Below are 22712 nucleotides of genomic sequence, written 5' to 3' on the forward strand. Positions count from 1 at the left end.
ATAATATTTTCTACCTCGCTAACTCTTTAATAGAATAATTAACATATTAGAAGCACTAGAAAATGCAAAAACATAAAAGTAACATTATTGTTTTTGTACTTTTGTAAGATTAATGATCGAAGATTATACATTCCTATAGCAACTCTTATAGCTCCTGCAGGTAATATAAGATCAATATGCTTACATAAATGCATAATACGCCAGTACTATGGGCAAGGTTATAATTTTGTTCATACCATTTACTCTGCATGATACCGTTTTTTCCTTCATTAATTTACATTCCTTTTTTAATGCTACCATTCCATGAATGTTACTTGCAATAAAAAAAAACAACATACCTTATCTGAAGAATACTGTTGTGGAAAACAAAATTCTCAGCAGCGAATCTCTCTCGTTGAAAGTTGCGCCTATTTGTAAACAAACTCAAATCAAATTGAGAATCACTTGTTCTTCAAAATATTATTCTTTGTTGCTTTCTAGGAATGATACATATAATTGACACATATGAATATTTATTCTCGAATGTTAATTGCTCATGTATAATACTGGTAATGATAATTAAAGTAAAAAAGTCAAAATATCCGTTTGTGTCAATTTCGTGACAAGGACACCCCCTTGTCACGGAGTTTCCACGATTGTTCCAATACTTTCTACGACTTTGCCACGTTTTTGCCACACTTTTAACACGAACACCCGCTTCTAGAATACCAATCGCGTCATGTTCATGTCATGTACACGGCGCGCTTAGGGACTTAGAATACGGCTGTATGTCTGTTCACCACTTGTACTTATGTTAAGTTTACCATTCAGAAGAGCTTGAACATGGGTAAAGATGATTCTTTCTTGCCGTATCTCTCCTTCAGTAGGTCGCACGCAGTATTGCCGTTGTATCGCCAGTGACTGGCGATGGGCGTTTACTTTGCGTACCCGATCGAGTCGTACGTTTTCTATCACTATGGACTGGGGTAACTCTACCAGTTGGGTAGAAATGTTTAACTTATTGTTCTTTACTTAAGAAACGAATAAATGGTCAAAAGAAGGAATTTCTTTAAGCAATAATTCAAATAATACTGCAATATTATTATGAATAAAATATTGTGGAAATGAATGTAGGACATTCTGTTTCCCAAATTTATTGAAAAATAACAATATTTACAGAAAATATAACATACAGAAAAATAAACAAAATACCTCAATATACAAACAAAAACGAAAATAAAAGATATTATATACATTAAAGCATTGCCTTTGATGGCTTGAAGTTGAAACATCCACCTGCATCATGCAAAGCCTCTGATTAAACCACCAATGCCTGCAGAGCAGGCATTAGGAGTCTATTACGGGTGTCTGTTTTTTATCAGATTATTTTTTTAAAATAATCTCTCTGTCGAGGCATTGGTCGTAGGCAGGGCCAACACCTGCAAAGCAAAAGAGCTTAAATTCTTGAACATTAAATATCCCTCATTGTCCTCAATGAGAGAAAGTTTATTATAAAAAGTGTTTTTTTCTTCAATCAGTTCTGGAGAAATATTAATGGTATCTAAATTTCTCCATTCATTATCTAAAACCTGAATGTCATGTGTATAAACTCTGGGTAAAATATTGATAAAATCATACAATGTTGGCAGTGAGACCCTACTGTCGCCACTAATAAGTTGTTTTTACTTAAAAAAGATGCATAATACCAAAGCTTGTTAAAATCAAACTTTTTTCTCAACTGCTGTGTCATAGAAATTAAAGAATCTTTGCACCGTGTCATGACATGTTTTATCATATCGGGCCGTCTGTAATAGTCAGGAGTCTGCAGCAGACCATGGGCTGCTGCACCCAAGTAAATTTGGTGTAAAGGAACATGATTTGTTTCACAGTTAGGATCAAAAGTTGACAGGTCAGCCTTGTCAACACACTCTTTTTTACAAAAATAATACAATTTGTTTTATATAATCTTATTAAACACTCATGCAATAAATGGATAATAGGGCCATCTTGCTGAAACAGGAGATTCACACGATTAAAAGTCGGTAAAATAAAATTGAGAAAATTATAAAAGAAAAATACTGGGCCAGTAATACCTTTAATTATTAAATCAAGAAACTTTATTTTTTCTGTTTCGTCAATTTCTCCTATAAAATACAGCTTCAATGCCTCCCACTGCTCCAACACTCTCTTAACTGCCACCTCGTTCGACAGGCATGGAGGATTTTGTGTGGCTTCAACTCAAGAAATACCTGTATGTTTTTAAACCTGTTTTGTCTTTTAGCACTCTGGGCAAAATTATTGTATATTAGTCTACGTAGATCCTCACACTGTCGAGGAAGTGCCTTCGCAGCTTCTGAGGAACAGAGATGAAGGCTATGGCAAATGCATCGAAAAATTCCGGGGGCTGTCTCTTTGAGGCGACTTGTGATAGAATTATGCTTCCCATGATATTGCTGGCCCCATCTGCTGCAAACCCAACGAGATTATTAATGGGAATAGAGTAGGCATTAAGAGTCTCTACAATGAGTCTATGCAGATTTTCACCTGTGGAGCCACCCTTTTCGTTGTCGCCATATACATTCAACAATTCCAGAGTTCCAGTTTTCATTAATTGTGTCTCTTTGTCATAAAATTTAACCAGGAGGGTCATGCATTTTATAGAACTAACGTCAGTAGACTCATCTATGACGATAGAGAATTTGTTTGTTTTTAGTTTACTGACGAGTTCATGATTTAGCGTGTCAGACAAGCCTTTTGTAACATCTGAACATTTAGTTTTTTTCATGTTAAGACTCTAGGCAATTTTAGAGTCAGGAAACATTGTTTTTGAGAGTTGGACGAGGTGATCTGCCAGGGTGAATGGAAGGTTATGCTCAGCCAAGAAACATACCATTAGAATGATGGCGAGCTTTACTCTCATGGCGACGTCCTCATGGGCACTGCTGGTGGTGTGAGGGCCGACCTGCTGGCGTTCCTCTTCCCTCTCCAACCTCAAGGTGTCGGTGAGACTTCGTCCCCTGAAAAATAAAAACAAACTGTAATTTGAAAGCTATACATTATATGAATAACACCGCACTTATCAATATAACGAATGAAGTTTTTGTTATTATCCAGGTCTTTATCGTGCACTATGGGCATAGATAACATTGAGCTATGTTGTTACATTATTACTATTCATCATTATGAATAGATACATTATTAACAATATTGTTAGACTTGTAAGTAAAAACACATTTCCAATTTTAGTTTCATCGTACACAATTGCCAATAATCTTTACTTAATAAAATGTATTTTACCTTATGCCTTTTGATGGTTGTCAAATTAGCGAAGAATTCCGCATGGCAGGTGGTGCAGCTGGCCTTCGTTGGCTCATTCTGGACTGGATTATTAAACCCTTCTTGTCAACACCTATAAGCTACGTGTATACAAATTTATTAACTACAGTAAGTGTCTAATATACTGATAAAATGACAAAATTTCTGCTAAATATTCTCATTGTTTTATAATTGGTGTTATAATATATTTCTTGAATCAAAATACCATACATTTCGTATTATGAACTAAATTATTTTATGCTCTATGTCAGACGCATATTTGTGCATTATCAGACCCAGTGAAGGAAAAATAAATATTGTAATAATTTATTTATAAAAAAAATATTGTGAATTTGTCATGAAAAAACCTTATTCGAAAATTGGGAATTTTCATCCTCGCGCGCCAAGGATGGAGACGGCGTAGCCTCAGTGGGCTGCCAGATACCGCTATTCATCTCCAAATATCGCCAAAATTCGCCAAAACGGATTCGCTGGTCGCACGGCTCTTGATAATTAACACTTGTGTGGCTTAATCCTTTAACCACCTTCTCGGTATCTTCTTTCAGCAGTGACAATAAATATGCATACTTGTTAATTACTAGAATGTCAGTTGTCTCAATGCGGGAAATGAACTGGTCTTTGAATGACTACTGAATAACATTACCCGAAAACTTGGTTAACTTCAATGATAGCTGCTTGACTACCTTGGGTAATACCTTGAAGGAAATGACCTTAAGTAATTCCCACTTCTACTGATATATTCCAGCTGATCCGCTAGTGGTAATCTGAGTTTTTCTGTACTCTTTCAGGAAGTATAGTCGCATATTGTTGAGCTGGATGATTACAGTAAGTTATAATCAGATAGTTCTCAGTAAAAGAGTAGCAAAAATGCAATAAATATATGAGGGTTTACATAAATTATTAGTTGAGAACATGCCCAGCAGCATTAAAAAATCATTAAGTGTAATATAATACTGAATCTGAATTGCTTGAATGATTACATTCTAAATAGCCATTTTTTATTATTGGTAGGCTCAGTAACCACCGCTAGGGGGTGGGGCTTAATTCGTAACGTCATTGGGCCGTTTTGTAAACTTGGCAACGGCCCAAAGCAATACCTTACCAACCCGAATATGAGAAATCGGGTTAGTTACAAGATATTTGCTTGGGCTAACCCAAAAATATCATAGCCACCTAACGAAAAAAAATGGCTAACCCTCTCCAGAGCCTAATCGAAATTATGATCACACAAAACAAAGAGGTTCTCTAATTACATTAATGCATTTAAATGAACCGACTGTATTTTAATTCATACCATAGCAGGCTTTGCAAAGATATTTTGTCTTCTGTTGACAGCATCGAATTTTGGAACACATCAACAACGTTCCACAAATTATCAAAACCGGTACCTGTCTCCTGAGCTCTTCTCTACGCGTGTCAAAAGTCCACTTCAATGCTGAACTAACGATAACAACATTTTTAAGAAGGTAAGAAGCATAGAAGTGGTTGGTGTGCATTAATATACACATTTAGGCCAGTGAGGTGAAGGTACTGTCAGCCTGTATAGTATCCTGTATCACGAAGCTTTCTTGCTTCATCAGCTGTTATCACTCCCACTTTTAAATAATTATTAGATAAAGAGAAATCAGTAATTAAAATGTATTTCATCATGATATTGTCATCATCCTTTAATGTACTTAGATTATGTAGAATCATTAAACACCTATACTTGATGTCACATTTATTGGAAAATCATAATTCATATTGTGCCAAATAATAAATTGATTTAGGATTAGAGTAAGTTCATGCTATCAATTAATTGTTCAGAATATGACCTTATGAAGCAATTTTGTGGCCTCCATGATTCATTCGCTAGCAAATGCCAACAAACCTTCCCTGTGTATATGGGAAAGTGTGTCTTACAAGGAAAAGTAAATCCTCTTTATTACAGGGAATAATGGAAGGACTGCAGCAGCTTGGTAATATGGACCAAGTTGAGGAAGTGGAGGTCTGTCTTCCACGTTTAATGGTCAGAGATAGAAGTGATGCATTTGTCATGCAGTCTGAGGTGGAGTTCATGAAGCGTTATCGGCTGCCAAAACAATTAACCAGAAACCTTGCTTCAGAAAATCAGCAGAAAATTGTCCATAGCAAGAGATGGCAGAGGTAATTATTCTTCCTTCAAAATAATACTGGTTATACAAAATATTAATATAAATATGATATCAAATGTGTATACCAATGTATGTGTGTGAAATTCAAACTATGGTGCTGATAATATATATATATATATATATATATATATATATATATATATATATATATTTTTTTTTTTTTTTTTTTTTTTTTTTTTTTTTTTTTTTTTTTAATAGGTTGTAGCATTCCACCTCATATGTAGCCTTTGACCTCTGCATTACATGGCATCAGGATCTTTTCAGCTAAGCATTGCAGATTGTTTAGAAATGTCTGTGGCATCAGTCTGCAAATATTTAGCTTATGTCACAAGAGCCATCACAGCGCTAGCAACCGAATATATTCAGTTTCCAGCACTATGGAATGTAGCAGGATTTGCAGAAAATTTTCAGTCAGTAGCAGGTATGCCAGGGGTCATTGGATGCATTGACTATATTCATGTACCGATTCGTAGCCCAGGAGGAAGTGATGCTGAAAGATATCGTTGCAGGAAGGGGTATTTTTCTATCACTGTGCAGGGTATTTGTGATCCGGACCTCAAGTTCACAAATACCATGGTCAGTTGGCCTGGCAGTGCACATGACAGCAGGATTTTTGACAATTCAAGGATATGCCATTTATTAGAGCAAGGACACCATGCTGGTTATCACTTGGGAGATAGTGGATATCCTTGTTGTAAATACTTGCTGACTCCAATCCTGTCTCCATCAAATGACAAAGAGAAAAATTACAACAAAGCACATACAAAAACAAGAAATACCATTAAGCGTGCTTTTGGTGTACCAATAAGGCGGTTTGTATGTCTTGGACTGCCACTTCACACAAAATTAGAGACATCAGAGAGGCTCATCATAGCTTCTGCTGTGTTGCTTAGTCTAGCTATAACTGAGAATATTGATATTGTCGAAGAAGATACAGATGAATTAGAGCATGATGCAGTACACTGCGAAAATAATGATAATCGTTTAGGGTTTGGCGTCATAAGCAATGTTGTTGAAGGATGGCTTAGCAGTCAGAGACTGTTTCTGGATGAATTAGGTCACATCATTAAGTTCCACTTTAAGCATATTTTCTATTACCTGTATATTAAAAGGAACTGTTTTATTGTAAATTGCAGTTGTTATTATCGATGATAGGAGCCGTCATATCAAACATTTACTTTATTATTGTATATAAGTGAAATAAGACCTTTTCAGAAACCTTGTCAATCAGTGATTTGTTTCTTATTCTAAATAGTAAAATTAGAGACATATTTTCTATTTTTAAGTATTTTCTTATCTATGGAACCATAGGAGATGACAAGATATGTATATATTTACTATTTTTAGTCGCAAATAACTACGAGCAGTTTTTTTTTTTTGTGCGTGTGTGTGTGTGTGTGTGAAATATGACTTACCTATTAACTGATATTTAGTTATCTACCTAACAATGGGAAATGTTTAGTTGTTGTTTTTTTATCATTTTTGATGTCTGAAGTCATTCAGTCTGCTAGACGTTATCAGTGAGATAAGAATTTCCATTGCATGTATGTGTTTGATTACTTTTGTTATAAGAATAAAAGGGCTTTGTAGTTTTGTTGTTTTATTTCATACTATTGCAGTATTAATGTTTTTTTCCCACAATTTGTGCCCTGAGGTTGCAAATATTTTGTTTTGCTTTACCTAAAAATGAAATTATTTCATTTGCAACTCTTTAAAAGAGTTACTTCCAACACTTTCTGCAGATGCTGGAGCTGCTTCACAAGTCTTGGAGAATTCCTGTTTAATTTCATTCGCCTGTAAGGGCCGTAGTAAAGAACATATCGTGACGGGTTACCCGTCCAGTGTTCGCAGTAAAGAAAATGGGATTTCCGAAAATTAGTATTGGAACCTCGGGAATTTTCCTCGGGTGCCTTCCCCCTCCCCACAGATTTACCCGTCAATATAAAGAGTTTGTTTTTGGTAGGACATTATCGTTAGTTTTATATTATATTTTATAATATAGCGCATATTATATAATTTTATTAATATAAATGATCTCATTGTCTGATCAAAAACAAATCTGTATCTTTAGTTTACGAGACTTAAAAGATCAAGTCGTATTTTAGGATTCATTCTTACTACATACCGCCAGTTAAACCAACTCTCTTCCTTCAAAAAATATCTTAATTTACAAATAATTGCAATCTGTTATTTACGCAGTGAATTCCCATATAAATTCGAGCAATTATATGTGTAGAGCTGCTATTAAAACCCGATTCATCGAAAATACTATTTGGCAACTACTTCCTTCCACCTGCGATCTTCGTTCTACTGCATTTTGGAAAGAACAGGTAAGCTGTTATTCGTTTAGGCCGATAATTATTAATGTATGAATTATTTGCACGGACTGTCATTGTAATTAAGCTCCAAATATGTTCAGAATGCATGTAGCCAACATACTTAGGTTGTGTTTTTCTTTCTTTTTTTTATCTCCTAATCTTTAACTCTACACTAATCATTTCATAAATCCAACAGTCTTATAGGCCACTTTAATATATATATATATATATATATATATATATATATATATATATACATATATGCTAATAATTGCTTATTGCTACTGGAATTTGTATTTTATTTGTTTGTCTACATATATGACATTCCAAATTTTCTTTAAAAATGTAGAGAACATATTTTTGAGCTGTGCTAGTGTTTCATTAGTTATTGCTAATGAAAGAAAGTGTCTCCAAATCATATCTCTCTTCTTATGCATTAGTATACATGATTTATCAGTGATATTTTGCTATTACATATTTTAAATCTGGTAAATATTACTATTATTAGTCAGATTATTATGAATATTGCAATACTACAATAATGATTTTCATTACCTTCCACTAGAATGGAGGACATGAATGATATTGATGATTATAGGGAGCTGCAACCCTTGGGTCTGCGCAGACGCAGAAGAATATTTCTTCATAGGAATAACCCCTGCCATAATTTAAGTGAACAGGAGTTTCAAAGCAGGTACAGTACTCAGTATATACCTGGTTATATATATATATATATATATATATATATATATATATATATATATATATATATATATATATATATATACTGCATATGCTTTTATTTCCTGTTCCTCTTCTTATTAATATTGGCCATGGCATATATTTACCAAACTGTGTATTTGCAGGTACAGATTGTCGAAAGCAGCATTCGAGGTGTTGTTCGAGCAGATACGCCACAGACTCCCATCTTCTCGTGACAGGAGAGGTAATGAAATATCCATTATAACTATACATTCAAAACATACAACACAATAACTTTTATGTGTGAATTGATTATGATTATAATAGCCGGAATAATGCCTTGTATAGCAATCTCACTTTTTTTTCTTCTTTTTTTTCTTTTCTTGACAGGTCTTCGTATTTCTCCAAGGCTGCAACTGCTGATCGGTCTGCGTTACTTTGCGACAGGTAATTTTCAGCTGACCATTGCAGATACAGCCAGTATGTAGCAGAAGAGTGTGAGCACATTTGTGGCCAGGGTGGCGGCTGCTATAAAAGAAATTGCACCTCTCCGCATAAAGTTCCCTCAGCCAGAGAGAGAGGCTGCTGTAATGCAGGTATGTTCAATCTATGTAAATATGCCAGGTTGCATAGGCTACATGGATGGAACTCTGATCCCCATCAGAAGCCCAGGTGGCCCAGATGCTGAAGTTTACAGGTGTCGTAAGGATTACTTTGCTATAAATGTCATGGGGGTATGTGATGCTTCTTTGAAATTTACTACTTTGGTAATAAATTGACCAGGAAGCGCACATGACTCCAGAATTTTTAATCAGTCAACCTTATGCCACCATCTTCAACATATGGGCTACAAGGGCTTCCTGCTTAGGGATTCAGGATATGCCTGCAGCAGCTATCTTTTGACACCTTTTTTAAATCCTGGCACTCAGAAGGAGAGGAACTTCAATGCCTCACACATCAAGACCCACAACTGTATTGAAAGGGCCTGTGGTGTATGGAAGAGGAGGTTTGCTGTTCTCGGGATACCTGTGGGAACGAAACTTGCAGTCACCCAGGATATTATAGCTGCCACAGCTGTCCTCCACAATTTGGCTGTTGAAAATAACCTTCTTCCTGATGATAATGATGATACTATATTAGAAAATCAGGAAGACTTTACCTACATCCATCAAGGAGCTCGGCAACGACAAAGGAGGAGGGCAGAAATTGTTGAGAGATTTTTTTAAATAAAATGTTAAGAATACAACTGTTTGAATATCCTAATATTTACAAGAGAAATGAAAACAAAATCCTCATTACCATTTTGTCTTGAATTATTGTACCATTATACATTATAAATCATACATAGTTTTTTTTTTCCCCACACTAATGAGGAAGGTAACCAACACCAAAAGGAATAAAAGAACAAAGGAAAATAAAAAGAACAAAGGATAAATGTTGAAATGGGGAACTTCTCTTCATACTATGGTTCACCCATTGCCTCACCACTATGTTATCATAAAAAAGGTAAATATTATTCAGAAAAAAATCTAACTACAGCTTCTCCCTCATAAGTTCTTTTATTGATGTTGTAAGGGTAGTCACAGACTCCCCTATAACCTCCACAACATCTGAAAACTTTTTAGCTGCCTTTTCCATACTCTCTGCAGCTTTCTGTGCAGCCTCATAAGACTGCCTTTTAGCTCTAGCTGCAAGGAGGTCTTCCCTTGCTGCTTCCATCTTCAACAGATGTAGTTCATCCTGCCTTTTCTTTATGTGGGCATATGCCTCCTCCTCAGATAACCTCCTTTTTCTTGGTGTAGCGCGAGAAGAAGGACGAGAAGGATATTCAGAAGGGAAAGGTTCTGTTGGGGAAGGAGTGGGTACAGGAGTACAGCTTACAGAATGAATAGCATCATTGGAGATGGAGTAGGTGGAAGGGAAGAAACAAAATTAGCAGTAGAGGATGGAGGAAGAATTGAAGATGTGGCAGGAAAACCTGGATGGCTTGGAAGAGAGTATAAAGGAAGGCTTTGAAGTTAGGTTGATGGGAGGAAGGATTTCAAGAGAGGTAGAGGGAGGATTAGAGAATGGAATAGAGGTGTTAGTAAAGGGAGAGGAATGAGGGCTTGGAAGGGAGGGAGGCGAGGATTTAAAGTTGATGTTCACTGTAGGGGGAAAATAAAAATTAGTTTCAGAAAACAAATATCAAGTTATAAATATGTGTATGTATATATACACATGTGTGCATCTTTCTTTTTTCAATAAAAAAATGATTGCTATAATGACTCGTAAACTTTACCATGGAATGTTTGCTTACATTATATATACTCCTTCATTCATTGTTATCATTTTTATGTTACCAATTTCACTATCAATCGCTTCATCAATATAATTGTGTCAACTGTATTATAACACACCTGAAGAGCCAAACTCCACGGCTGTGTTTCCCAGGGCAAGATCTTTGCAAAGCATGGACCTTGCAATTTCCATGTATGGGGCAGAGAAACCTTGTGTTGGTAGTCCCCCACCAGTTGCCCTTCTTTCTTTGAGGTGTGCCGACTCTTTCTCCTTGACTCTGGAAACAAAAACAAAAAAAAATTATATGAATACATTATATCCATAAACAAGTTTTACTTATTTTGCTGAGTTAAATAAGAAACTATTTTCAATAAATTATGAATAATATTATTAACATGACTAAATAATCAGTAAGAAATTGAAGAAGTATATACATGTAAATAATTATTTTTGTTTACCTTCTGCGGATATATTCCCATGTTCTTTTGATCTGTTTAACAGATCTTGGATTCTGCTCAGGATTGCTGGCATTAAATAAATCACAGATTTCCTGCCAGCACTTTATCTTCTGACTTGGAAGCCTTGGGTCGCTCTTTTTGCTAAAGAGGATGCCTTCTCTATCCTTAATCAAAAGAACCAGTTGAAGCAGCTGGTCTTGTGTTAAAGAAGGATTCTGGAAAAAGTAGATCACAATCAGTTTCTGTAAATTCAATAATATCCCTAAATGGTGAGCAATTAATTGTTAATAATATTTTTAGGTTTAATTAATCTGTTTAAGTAGTAAGAGTGAGTTTCAGCTATAAAATCAATATCAGTGCACTTCATTCAATCTGCATCATATGCACATATGATTATTTGTTATCAGTAAGCCAGATTTAAGCTATATTGTGGGATTATTTGTGTCTACCAGAAACAGATTTAATAAATTTTCTTGCCATTATATTAAGTAAACATGATTCTGTCTTCGATATGATCGTGATTAATTTGTTTTAACATTCATGTTAATGATTTTATGACTATAAAAGACCTATTATGGGAAAATAATAGAGTGAATTCCAAAGCATGACTTTTTTTTTTTTAATATGATGACGTAATTATAGACAACACATAATATTTGTATGTCATGCTTATTAAACTTTTCTAATGATTTGAAATGTGCATATTGTCTATCATACAAAAAATGGCTGGTTCATCATTATATGTGCTGATAATTGCTGTGTAGTAATGATTAACATATTTGTGCTTACCTTGCAAACTAATGCGATTTATAAAATAAAATAATGTAATTAATAGCTGTTAATAATTATAGAAAGACCAACAAAGTAGGCTTTTTTTATGAATAAACCATGAAATATAATAAATAAAATTATATTTACCTTCAGTAGTTGGCTTTCCATGTTTCAATTGCGCGCTCTCAGGTGTTGTTTACATCGATCAAGGCTACCAATATCGTCCGATCTATACGTCTCATTATAGAAAGATAAACAAAGTAGGCTTTTTGTGAATGAACCATGAAATATAAAAAATAAAATTATATTTCTGTTTCAATTGTGCGCTTTCAGGTGTTGTTTACATCGATTAAGGCTACCAATACCGTCCGATCTATACGTCACATTGAACAGGTTGGCATCACTGACAACCAAACCCACCGACACACGTTCTTTACTAGCAAACATGCGGACGGGTGCCCTACACCCGACACTCGTCACATTTCCCCGACGCCCCACACCCGACAGGTTCTTTACTACGGGCCTAAGAGTTAGGTTCAGCCTAATATCCCTGTAGCATTCCTCCCTCTACGAGGCTGGGTTCCTCTTTTTGCCCTTCCTTTGAGTTGTTGAAGACGGTAGCCGTTCAGCTGGGTTGGATGGTGATGGAATGGTTGTAGGAGATGGTGGTTCACCACGGGCAGATGTTGATGGAACTGGGTTCAGTGGTGGAGCTATTGTCGAAGAGAGTTTTCCACGAAGTACAGGAGGTTGGAGTTGCAAGAGGTATAACAAAGTCCTGTTTTCTGAATGAAGGACTATCATCAACCCATTCTGAAATTTACATCAAGGAAGAAATGGTAGCGATGAATCATAAAAAAAAAAAAAAAAAAAAAAATGCAGGTAACGCCTACGCTGACACAAGAGAAAACATATATCTATATTGCAACTGCCTACTTTTGTTGATTCTTAGGCCCGTAGTAAAGAACCTGTCGGGTGTGGGGCGTCGGATAAATGTGACGGGTGTCGGGTGTAGGGCACCCGTCTGCATGTTTGACAGTAAAGAACGTGTGTCGGTGGGCTTGGTTGTCAGTGATGCCAACCTGTTCAATGAGACGTATAGATCGGACGATTTTGGTAACCTTGATCGATGTAAACAACACCTGAGAGCGCACAATTGAAACATAAATATGATTTTATTTATTATATTTCATTCACAAAAAAAGCCGACTTTGTTTATCTTTCTATAATGAGACGTAGAGATCGGACGATGTTGGTAGCCTTGATCGATGTACACAACACCCGAGAGCGCGCATTTGAAACATAAATATATTGGAATTCACTCTATTATTTTTTCCATAATAGGTCTTTTATAGTCATAAAATCATTAACATGAATGTTAAAACAAATTAATCACGATCATATCGAAGACAGAATCATGTTTACTTAATTAATACAATGAATCCTGAAATACGAATCGATCTTTAAAGTCTCGTAAACAAAAGATACAGATTTGTTTTTGACCAGAGAATGATATTATTTATATTAATAAAATTATATAATATGCGCTATATTATGATATTTTTATATTATTATATGATGTCCTACCAAAAACAAACTCTTTATATTGACGGGTACATCTGTGGGGAGGGGGAAGGCACCCGATGAAAATTCCCGACGTTCCAATACTAATCCTCGGAAATCCCATTTTCTTTACTACGAACACTGGACGGGTAACCCGTCACGATATGTTCTTTACTACGGGCCCTAACCTGACTTTTGTTTGCTTATTGCGCATATGTACTCCCAACTTCGCTTTAGCTGAGTAGCTGACCTGCCAGCGGAGTCTGTATAGATGGCATAAAAGCTGGTAGTTATAATTTCCCATGCTTGCTGCTTGCGATTGATGCTCCCAGGGTCGAACATTTTTTTTAATCTAGGCTATGGCTATGGTCATCGATGAGAGAAATCAAAGTTTTCCTCTGATCTTCTGTGAGCGAACTAGTTTTATCTTTCCCACTCACCATGGTTGTTCGATCATTTGGCGCGCTTTCTGCGTACGCAGGGCTACCAACTGTTGCAAATATTCGGGCCGCCCGAAAACATTTTGGGGCCTGCCCCACTATCTTGACGTTTGAAAAAAATCGAATTAAGTTTTCGGGCCGACCTCACGCAATTTATTTCCGATTTGGTAACGCCCGAAATCATGTTAAAAAAAAATGGCTTACAGTCTGTAAACGCTGGCATTTCCTATGGAAAAGACTTGTATAAATAATTTGGCAGTAAAGCCATATTCCGTATAAATTATACAACAAATATTGCTAAAGAAATATTCAAACTGAATATACTAGATTTTAGAGATAAAGTTGTTTAAATGCAAGATATTTAAACAAGTGTGCATTGATTAGAAGCGTTATAGCATTGTATGCCTTCCTCTTCATATTTTTCTTTGTGTATCCTCCATCTCTGAAATCCCAGAGGCAACGATTCTGACGAATATTCTCAATCAAATATTTCCTCTGAAAGGCGTGTCCACACAGGAGAATTGGCACAGTCTATTAGGGTATTTCAATAATTGCAACTTTTGAAATGTCATTGTGACTGTACAAAAATAGGCTCCATATATCATAAAAATGAAATGTGAAAAAAATCAGCTTGATCTGATAACGTTTAGGGGTTGCACTTTTCAATTTAATATATTACGCATTTCCGCGGAATTGGGGCCGCGCAGCGGACGAGGTCCACGCACTCCGAACTTCCAAACTGATGATAGTTCCCTTCCGAATCGTAATCAAATTTGTGTCTTTAGGTGCAGGAAGTTCCTCGCTGACCTTGAGAACCTAAATATTGCATGCAACAAATTTCTCACAGACCTTAAGCACTTAAATAGCAAGTTCCTCAATGACCTTAGGTCGGAAGTCTTTCAATATTTCTAGTTCCTCACTGAACCTAATGGCCTGTAAGGTAATGCCGTGTTTCTTCAATAAGCATATAAACGTTAGTTAATTAATAACATTATTATACATTCCAACAAGCTTCTGTTGTGTTGCTACTTGTTTGTGATATATTGGCACGATATAATTCGCTGAAAGTGTTTGATTGAAATTCAAACTTCTGGACGACAAATTGCTTTCAAACTTGTGACTAAATTAAAGAATTATATCAGAAATTTGGACTGAAGACTATTACTAAACTAAAGGCCATCACAAAAGTACTTAACATAAAGAAAGTATATTATCATACACAGGAGGAGAGTTTGAAAGCTTCGTTTATTGGTACTGAAATCATATCTTTTAAAGGCAAAAGACATCCGAGAGAGTGCTACAAGAAGACATCGAGTGGTATGAAGCAAAGTTAAATGGTAGTGCTTTATCCACTGGTTCTGCTGACCATAAAGCCATAAAAGGAAGGAATACAGAATTAAGAGGAAATGTAGTCTGGCAAATAAATTACTGAGTGAGATTCAGGAATGTGTGAAAACGATACAGATGATGAACATGACAACGGAAACTTAATCTTCCTCAACCTTAGAAGATTTATCCACTCCTGATGACTGCCAGAAGGGAAACGGAAATACACCACGGAAATAATGCAACAAATTTTACTGATGCTTTTTTTTCTCAAGTAGTAGGTCTTGACAGCAAATTGATTCCTTTAGATACTACCATTTTCCGCAAGAAAAGGCAGGCAACTATTGGTAAAAGAGATGACACTCTAGCTTCATTGAAGATAACCAATATGAATAAAAGCATGTCATAACCTCAGGGAATTAATTGAAGTGATTGATTTTTATAAGGATATAAATGATAAGGTCCGTTTTCAGTGGCCAATTAACTTTAATGCTTTTGACGGGTAACCAATCATGAACTACTGAACAGACATGCAAAATTATTTTGTCTTGAGTCCTTAAAAGAATTTAAAAAACATAATATTGCCTAGGATATTTGTGCCAGTTGGTGTTAGGTGGTTAGGTTATATGTGTTCATCATTACATGTTTGTATATCACTTGATGTTGTACTTGATAAATTATGAAGTATTGAAAATGATGATTTGCCATCCAGGACCAAAGTTGGCTTGAAAGACAATTTGATTAGATGCTTGGGGACATTGCAAAAGAACCCTACTGTTATCAAAGGTATCTTCGAGTTCTCTAAGATCCATTTCTTTTGCTGGCGAAAAGCTGTCATTAGTACAGAGCCGACAATATTTCAGGCAGCATTTGGGGCATCTCAAATGTGTTCAGAAGTAGGGATCAGATTAGGGTTTGACAAATCCTACTTTGCATCCATCAGTAGATATCTGCATAACACAGATGTCATTTTCATGCCACTCTCTCACGATGGTGACAGCATACATGAGTATTTGGTATGCTGAAAATGGAATCGGAAAAAGCTGGATATACAAACCAGCCAAACCTGAAGGATCGAATTTGGTGTAATTTTTCCTATGAGAAGTTATGGAACCTCAGCACAGAAAAGTTTGTGAATGTCCCAGGTTTTTCGGAAAGAGTGTTTAGTTCCCCTTTGTTCTATCATATACGGGAAGATATGAATAAGGTATGCCATCTCTATGGCCAAGGTAACCACTCTGTATGGGAGGCTAAGAGTGTACTAATTCCCGACCATAATCAGCATTGTGAAGGACTGATTGGAGACATGAGGCGGTCCTGGGACTTCAATACCCTTGTCTCTATATCAAATATACGGTAATTGCGGAAGAGATTGAAAGGAAATGTGGATAGGGTAATTGCCAATAAAAGATACGTTTCTAATTTGTAATATACTTTCACAATGTGTTTTATTATGATTAATTATAGAAAAGATACTCTTAAAAGTTAAAATTATACTATACACGATTGAATAAATCAACATAATATGAATACATCGCTAAGTAATTACTGCTAAAATGACGAAGAAAATATAGAAAACGGGTAATTTCACCCCAGACTAAACTAATTATTTAATCGTATTTTTCGTATCTTTGATTAAAAAGTGCAATAGGTAAATATTGATAAACACAAATAAAAATGGTATCACTAGTCAAGAAAAAATAAATGGCGCCTACTTCTGAACAGTCTCCGTGAATTTGAAGGATTTTTCAAAAATCACCAATTATTGAAATACCCTACAGTCTATGGTGTTTCTAAGCTCTGCAGCTGACGAATGTTAACAATGAAATCAAGCACTTAAAATAAATTTAATTAATGAAAATAAAATTTAGATTTGCATATTTCAATGTGTCAATTTAATAATATTTATAAGAAAAATAATTAAATCAAATTGGATTATAATTAATGATATTGAACAAATTAAAATACATTTTTTTTTTTTTTAATATATTCCTTGATTTGAGTACGCTTGGCTAAAGAAGACGGCGGAAATGTTTCAACGTTGGAAACTCGGAAATACCCCTGACTAGAAAACGACAATTTGCTATAAAAAAAGACAATTTTACAGAAAATAGACGGAAATGTGCTAATGAGACAGCACTTTTAGAATAAGGAAAAAAAAAAAAAAAAAAAAAAAAAAAAAAAAAAAAAAAAAAAAAAAAAATATATATATATATATATATATATATATATATATATATATATATATATATATATATATATATATACAACTGAGACACCCAATTGTAGAGTGACTTGCAACAAGTAATTAGAAGTTAATAGTTGGTGATTTGAACAACCCTAACAACCAATCGTGGACAGCATTAACCACGATAATTAGAGACGATCATATAGTAGGGGAAATTAAATAGTTCACTAAAAGCCAGGGAAAGAGAAAAACACCAGGCGATGACACATGAATTAATATGCACATATGGTACATTTACACTGAAAGAGACATGCACAAAATAAACATTAAACCAAGAGAACTTAATTAAATAAATCATAAAATAAATAAAAGAAAAAAACGAACATGGATCATGCACAATGAAACAAACGCTGCAATGGAAAAAAAGTACATACCAGAACCATCACTCTGGTATCTATCTGAAAAGAATGTAGTCTTGATATATGACACGTTTTTAAATAGTTTCTTATTTATCAATTAGTGTAAATATCTATAATATTTTTGTACTTCTTTACAGAGAGCTAAATTTTGCACTCTTACTTCTAACAGACCCATTATAAAGGGCTCTAAAACATTACCCCCTGTATAAATTTGGTTTTACATTAGCATTGAAAAACATTTCACAATCTTTTATAGTGCCAAAAACAGGTTTACTTGGATAAGATAAATATTAATTACCCTCTTTATCTTATTCATGTACATATGTGTCAAAATATCGAGTATCATCTGAGGCAATTACCTTCATCTCTTCCCTGCAGTCATCACATTTATGACTCTTCAGGGGAGTTCTACATACATAACCTGCTATGTATGATATGGTATTGTCTTTTATTTGTGATGACTCTTCGTTAAGTCTAGATTCTAAGTTTATATAAATAGATTGATGTAAATCTTTGCTTGATCCAGGAACAGTTAAATAATTTTAATGATTTTGTTAATCTTCATTTTGCAAATCCATTAATTGTATAATGTTTCTCATATGTTGTCTCTACATTATAGGTTATATTTGTTTCAAACACCAACCATATGAATTTGGCAAAGCTTGTTTTCCCCCAACAAAAGACTAAGATTTTATCCAAGATTTAAAGTTGTTTAGAGCACTATGTAGTGCATTGTTTAGGTTTATGGCCCTTTTAAAAGTTTTATAATGGTAGACTTTGTTACTATCAAAGATGTCAAAAAGTTAGCAGCATGAATAGCCTTCACTGGTAATGCTCCTAACTTGCATGTGTAAAAATCCCAGCAGAAACACTTCCTGCTAAATACCTGGGCTGCAAGACACCCGCATTTTCTGAAAATAGTTTGGGCATATGTGTTTGTCACATAATTTAGGTGCTAAGCGAATATCCATTATATTATCTTAAAATCTTATATATACTGCCATTTTATGAAATTGCCATTTATTTCTAAGTTATGTTTAGATAAATAATTTCTGGTACTTTTTAAGAGATGTATATTATAAAAAAAACAAAAAACATAAACTTTATCACCACTATAGTCAATATTATATTAAAGACCTGGAAATTGCATCAAAGACTACGCCAGAGACTAGATCTTTGGCCTTCCACTTTTCATATTTTTTTGTTCAGCATATTAAATGTATGTGAATTCCATCCATTACAGTACCGCCTGGCTTTTTTTTTTTTTTTTTTTTTTTTTTGTAATACCTGAATATTGTAACTGAGCCTTGAAAAAATAGAGCATAGCTGTTCAAGTACTTTGATGCATTATTTATTATCTCGGATGGTAAAGCTTTACTTTTGTTAATCAGTGCACCTTGCCTTAACACATCAACTTTCTTTAGTAGTTTTTTGACTCTTTTTCTGTACCTTTGATGTACAATTTCTTTTAGCTCTGTTTTTTTTTTCTGCAATTTTTTTTAAAGGTCATGATTTCCACTTGGTTTTGAAGAAAATAACGGGTAGCATGAAATTTGTTAACTCTATTTGTGGAAAATAATAAACAGGAGGAAAGGACATCTTATGAAGAAACTAATATATTGCTTAATACGCCTAGTTCATATATCTTCAATTTGAAAGGACAATGTTTGCTTATCTGTCTCTGTGTGTGAAACAGTGAGGGGGAAGAAATGGCAAATAATTAAATGGCCAGGTGTGATATGTAATTTTCAAATCTAGAAATATATTTTATATATTCATTTCTTTATCTACCTCATTTGCCATGTTCAAATTAAACTAATTGCGTAAAAGAATTTCGTATATAAAATTTATGATAACTATAATAATAATGTAAGTAATAACAATGGCAATATCAATATTATTATCCTCTCAATCTAATTTAAATTACATGTACGCTCACAAATAATTTTGTTTGGAAACATAAAACATACAACATTTTCAACAATGTTTTATCTTAAAAATCATAGTAATAACCTTTTATGTCAATATATGCACATGTATTCAATTATGAATGTATATCATTTTCTTACCTGGCCAGTTGACCTTCGCAATTGTCAGATGTTACCCTTATCTCCTCCAGTGATAAATAGGTTGGCAAGTCTATGGGTATTCCTGAAAATCAATATAGTAAGTAATTGTACATAGCTATAAATAATCTTTGCCCAGGTCGCTCGGTATTTCTTATCTCGTCGATGATTGGTCCTCGCGAGAGCCAATCGTGTCGCTATACTGACCGCAGGCACACGTTGAACTGTTTGTGGCTGGTGCCTCAGATGCTTTATATAGATGTTTTTAAATTCAAAGGATTCGAGATAGATACCAGGATTTGAGTTATTCATTTCAGTCATTCATGTCTTCCATTTTCTATCCCCTGGGGCTTTGAAATGTGGAAATACGTAAAATAGATGGTAATGGTAATGATTATTTTTTTTTAATATATACGAATCATTAATGTATAAATGAATATAACATAACGAATTTACAATTCAATATTTCCTCTCTATTTAAACATTTGGAAGTGATAAATCATGCAAAGCTAGGCTCATTAGTTGTAATAGGCGATACATCACCTGCTCTCTTCATTGCAATAATGTAACTCACCTTTTGGCAACACTGGAATAGAAAACAAAGGTCATGCTGAATAATGATGTAACCGGATGTTATATTGAGTTCAGTTTCTCCAATTATCTCTCTGTTTGCTATTTTGTATTCATAAGCCTTGCATAGTGTGGCAATAATGATCATGATATGTAATGATAGTCATTATTATTATGATGATGATAAAAGAGTAATAATAGCAATTTTAGTAATGGTGGTGATAAAAATAATAATCATCATAATGATTATGATTTTGATAATGATGATAATAATATTAATGATACTGACGAAGATACTTATGATAATATTAGTGATGATAATAATAACAATTATACTGATAATAATAATAACAATAATAGTAATAAACATAGTACTAATGGTAATGGTATTGCCGATAACAATAAAAATAGTAATGTAATGACAAAAACAATAATTAGTATAATTGAAATATCAATAAAATTAGTGGTGATGATAACAAAAGCATAAACAATAAGCATAATTTCTTTTATAAATCATACAGTGTGGTTACAGTATAGAGTAAGACGTCTATTTATGTGAAAGCCACATGGAATAGAATGAGTGTTATTAATACTTTTTATAAACAGATACTCTATAAAACACATGAATCTTATACCATTCATATTCATTCACTATACATTCATATCACTTCTGTTTTCATAAATGAGTCACTTATTTCTACCATTAATCCTCTCCTTGATCAGGCCTTTCATTGCTGTTATCTCATCCTTTCGTCGCCCATTGAAGAATATGCAAATGATTTCTTTCTGTCGTTGGAAGATGAAAAATTGTCTTCATCATTTCTGCATTAACCGCCTGAGGGTTTTCTGTGATTTATATCCTCTTCGAAAATTAAGATGCATACAGATACACAAACATTTAGATTAACAAATATACTCTTTAAAATAGTGAATGAATAGGACAATGTATAATTATTTTGTGGCAGATATTTTTAATTATAAGCAGCAATGCGAATTAACACAGCTCAATTGATCTGTGGATGACACTCAGCAGCATTAAACTGAAAAAGCCTCATTGTTCTTGTCGTGCGAAGTATGCAGACATAATACTTATTTATGACCTAATCTGTGTCTGTCCGTGTGTTTTATTTCAGACTTTAGGTTCATGAATTACAGCTAACCCAACTTTGGAGTACGGAACTACAGCTGACTCAAAGTGGCCTGGGTCAGCTGTCAACATACGTAGGTAGATAGATAAAATAGATTACAATAGATTGATAGATATGATATGTGTGTGTGACTGCGAGTTTTATATGACATTTTTGTTCATAATAAATGTATATGTGTGAGTGCGCGCGCGAGCGTGCGTTTACTTAACATATGCGTGTGGATGTATGCGGGCACGCACGTATATTTTTGTATGTTTGTGCGTGCTCGCGTTCGCGCGCGTGTGTTTCGTAATAGATATCCTTTACTGCCCTCCCTTTATGGCCCGAAGTGTGTCCATAAAAATCGTTTTATCGTCAGAAAATGAGAAAATAATCTTATTTTACTTCTCTTCCCGCGGTCTCTCGGTCCAGGTAAGGGAGAAGGGATTTCTCGCCGAGTAAATAACTCAAATGAATATATATATATATATATATATATATATATATATATATATATATATATATATATATATATATATATATGTATATAAATGTATATACATATATATATGTATGTATGTATATATATATATATATATATATATATATATTATATATATACATATATATATATATATTATATATATATATATATATATATATATATATATATATATATATATATAAAATATATATATATATATAATATATATATATATATTCATATATAATATATATATGTGTTTGTGTTTGTGTTGTGTTGTGTTGTGTTGTGTTGTGTTGTGTTGTGTTGTGTTTGTGTTTGTGTTGTGTTGTGTTGTGTTGTGTTGTGTTGTGTTGTGTTGTGTTGTGTTGTGTTGTGTTGTGTTGTGTTGTGTTGTGTTGTGTTGTGTTGTGTTGTGTTGTGTTGTGTTGTGTTGTGTTGTGTTGTGTTGTGTTGTGTTGTCGTGTCGTGTTTTATGTTTATGTGTTTGTACATTTTTGAGGGATGTAGCTGTGTATATGTTTGCGTGCTT

The 22712-nt window shown here is 34.1% G+C and overlaps 1 protein-coding gene across 1 annotated transcript in view; it reads right to left on the bottom strand.

Moving 5' to 3' along the window:
• Positions 1 to 18811: 18811 nt before the first annotated feature.
• LOC147471929 (uncharacterized) overlaps positions 18812 to 22712 on the bottom strand; it is a 6720-nt gene continuing 2819 nt past the window's right edge. Inside the window, exons 3-6 of the mRNA XM_086535782.1 lie at positions 20574 to 20585; positions 20003 to 20084; positions 19175 to 19382; positions 18812 to 18844 (exon numbers count right to left, since the gene is read on the bottom strand). Of these exons, the coding sequence (XP_086391908.1) occupies positions 18812 to 18844; positions 19175 to 19382; positions 20003 to 20084; positions 20574 to 20585 (335 nt within the window). The remainder of the gene's footprint in view (positions 18845 to 19174; positions 19383 to 20002; positions 20085 to 20573; positions 20586 to 22712) is intronic.

Source organism: Penaeus japonicus, unplaced genomic scaffold, assembly GCF_977035675.1.
Source record: "Penaeus japonicus unplaced genomic scaffold, GWHDUDI00000001_assembly GWHDUDI00000004, whole genome shotgun sequence".
In the NCBI taxonomy this organism is placed as follows: Eukaryota; Metazoa; Arthropoda; class Malacostraca; order Decapoda; family Penaeidae; genus Penaeus; species Penaeus japonicus.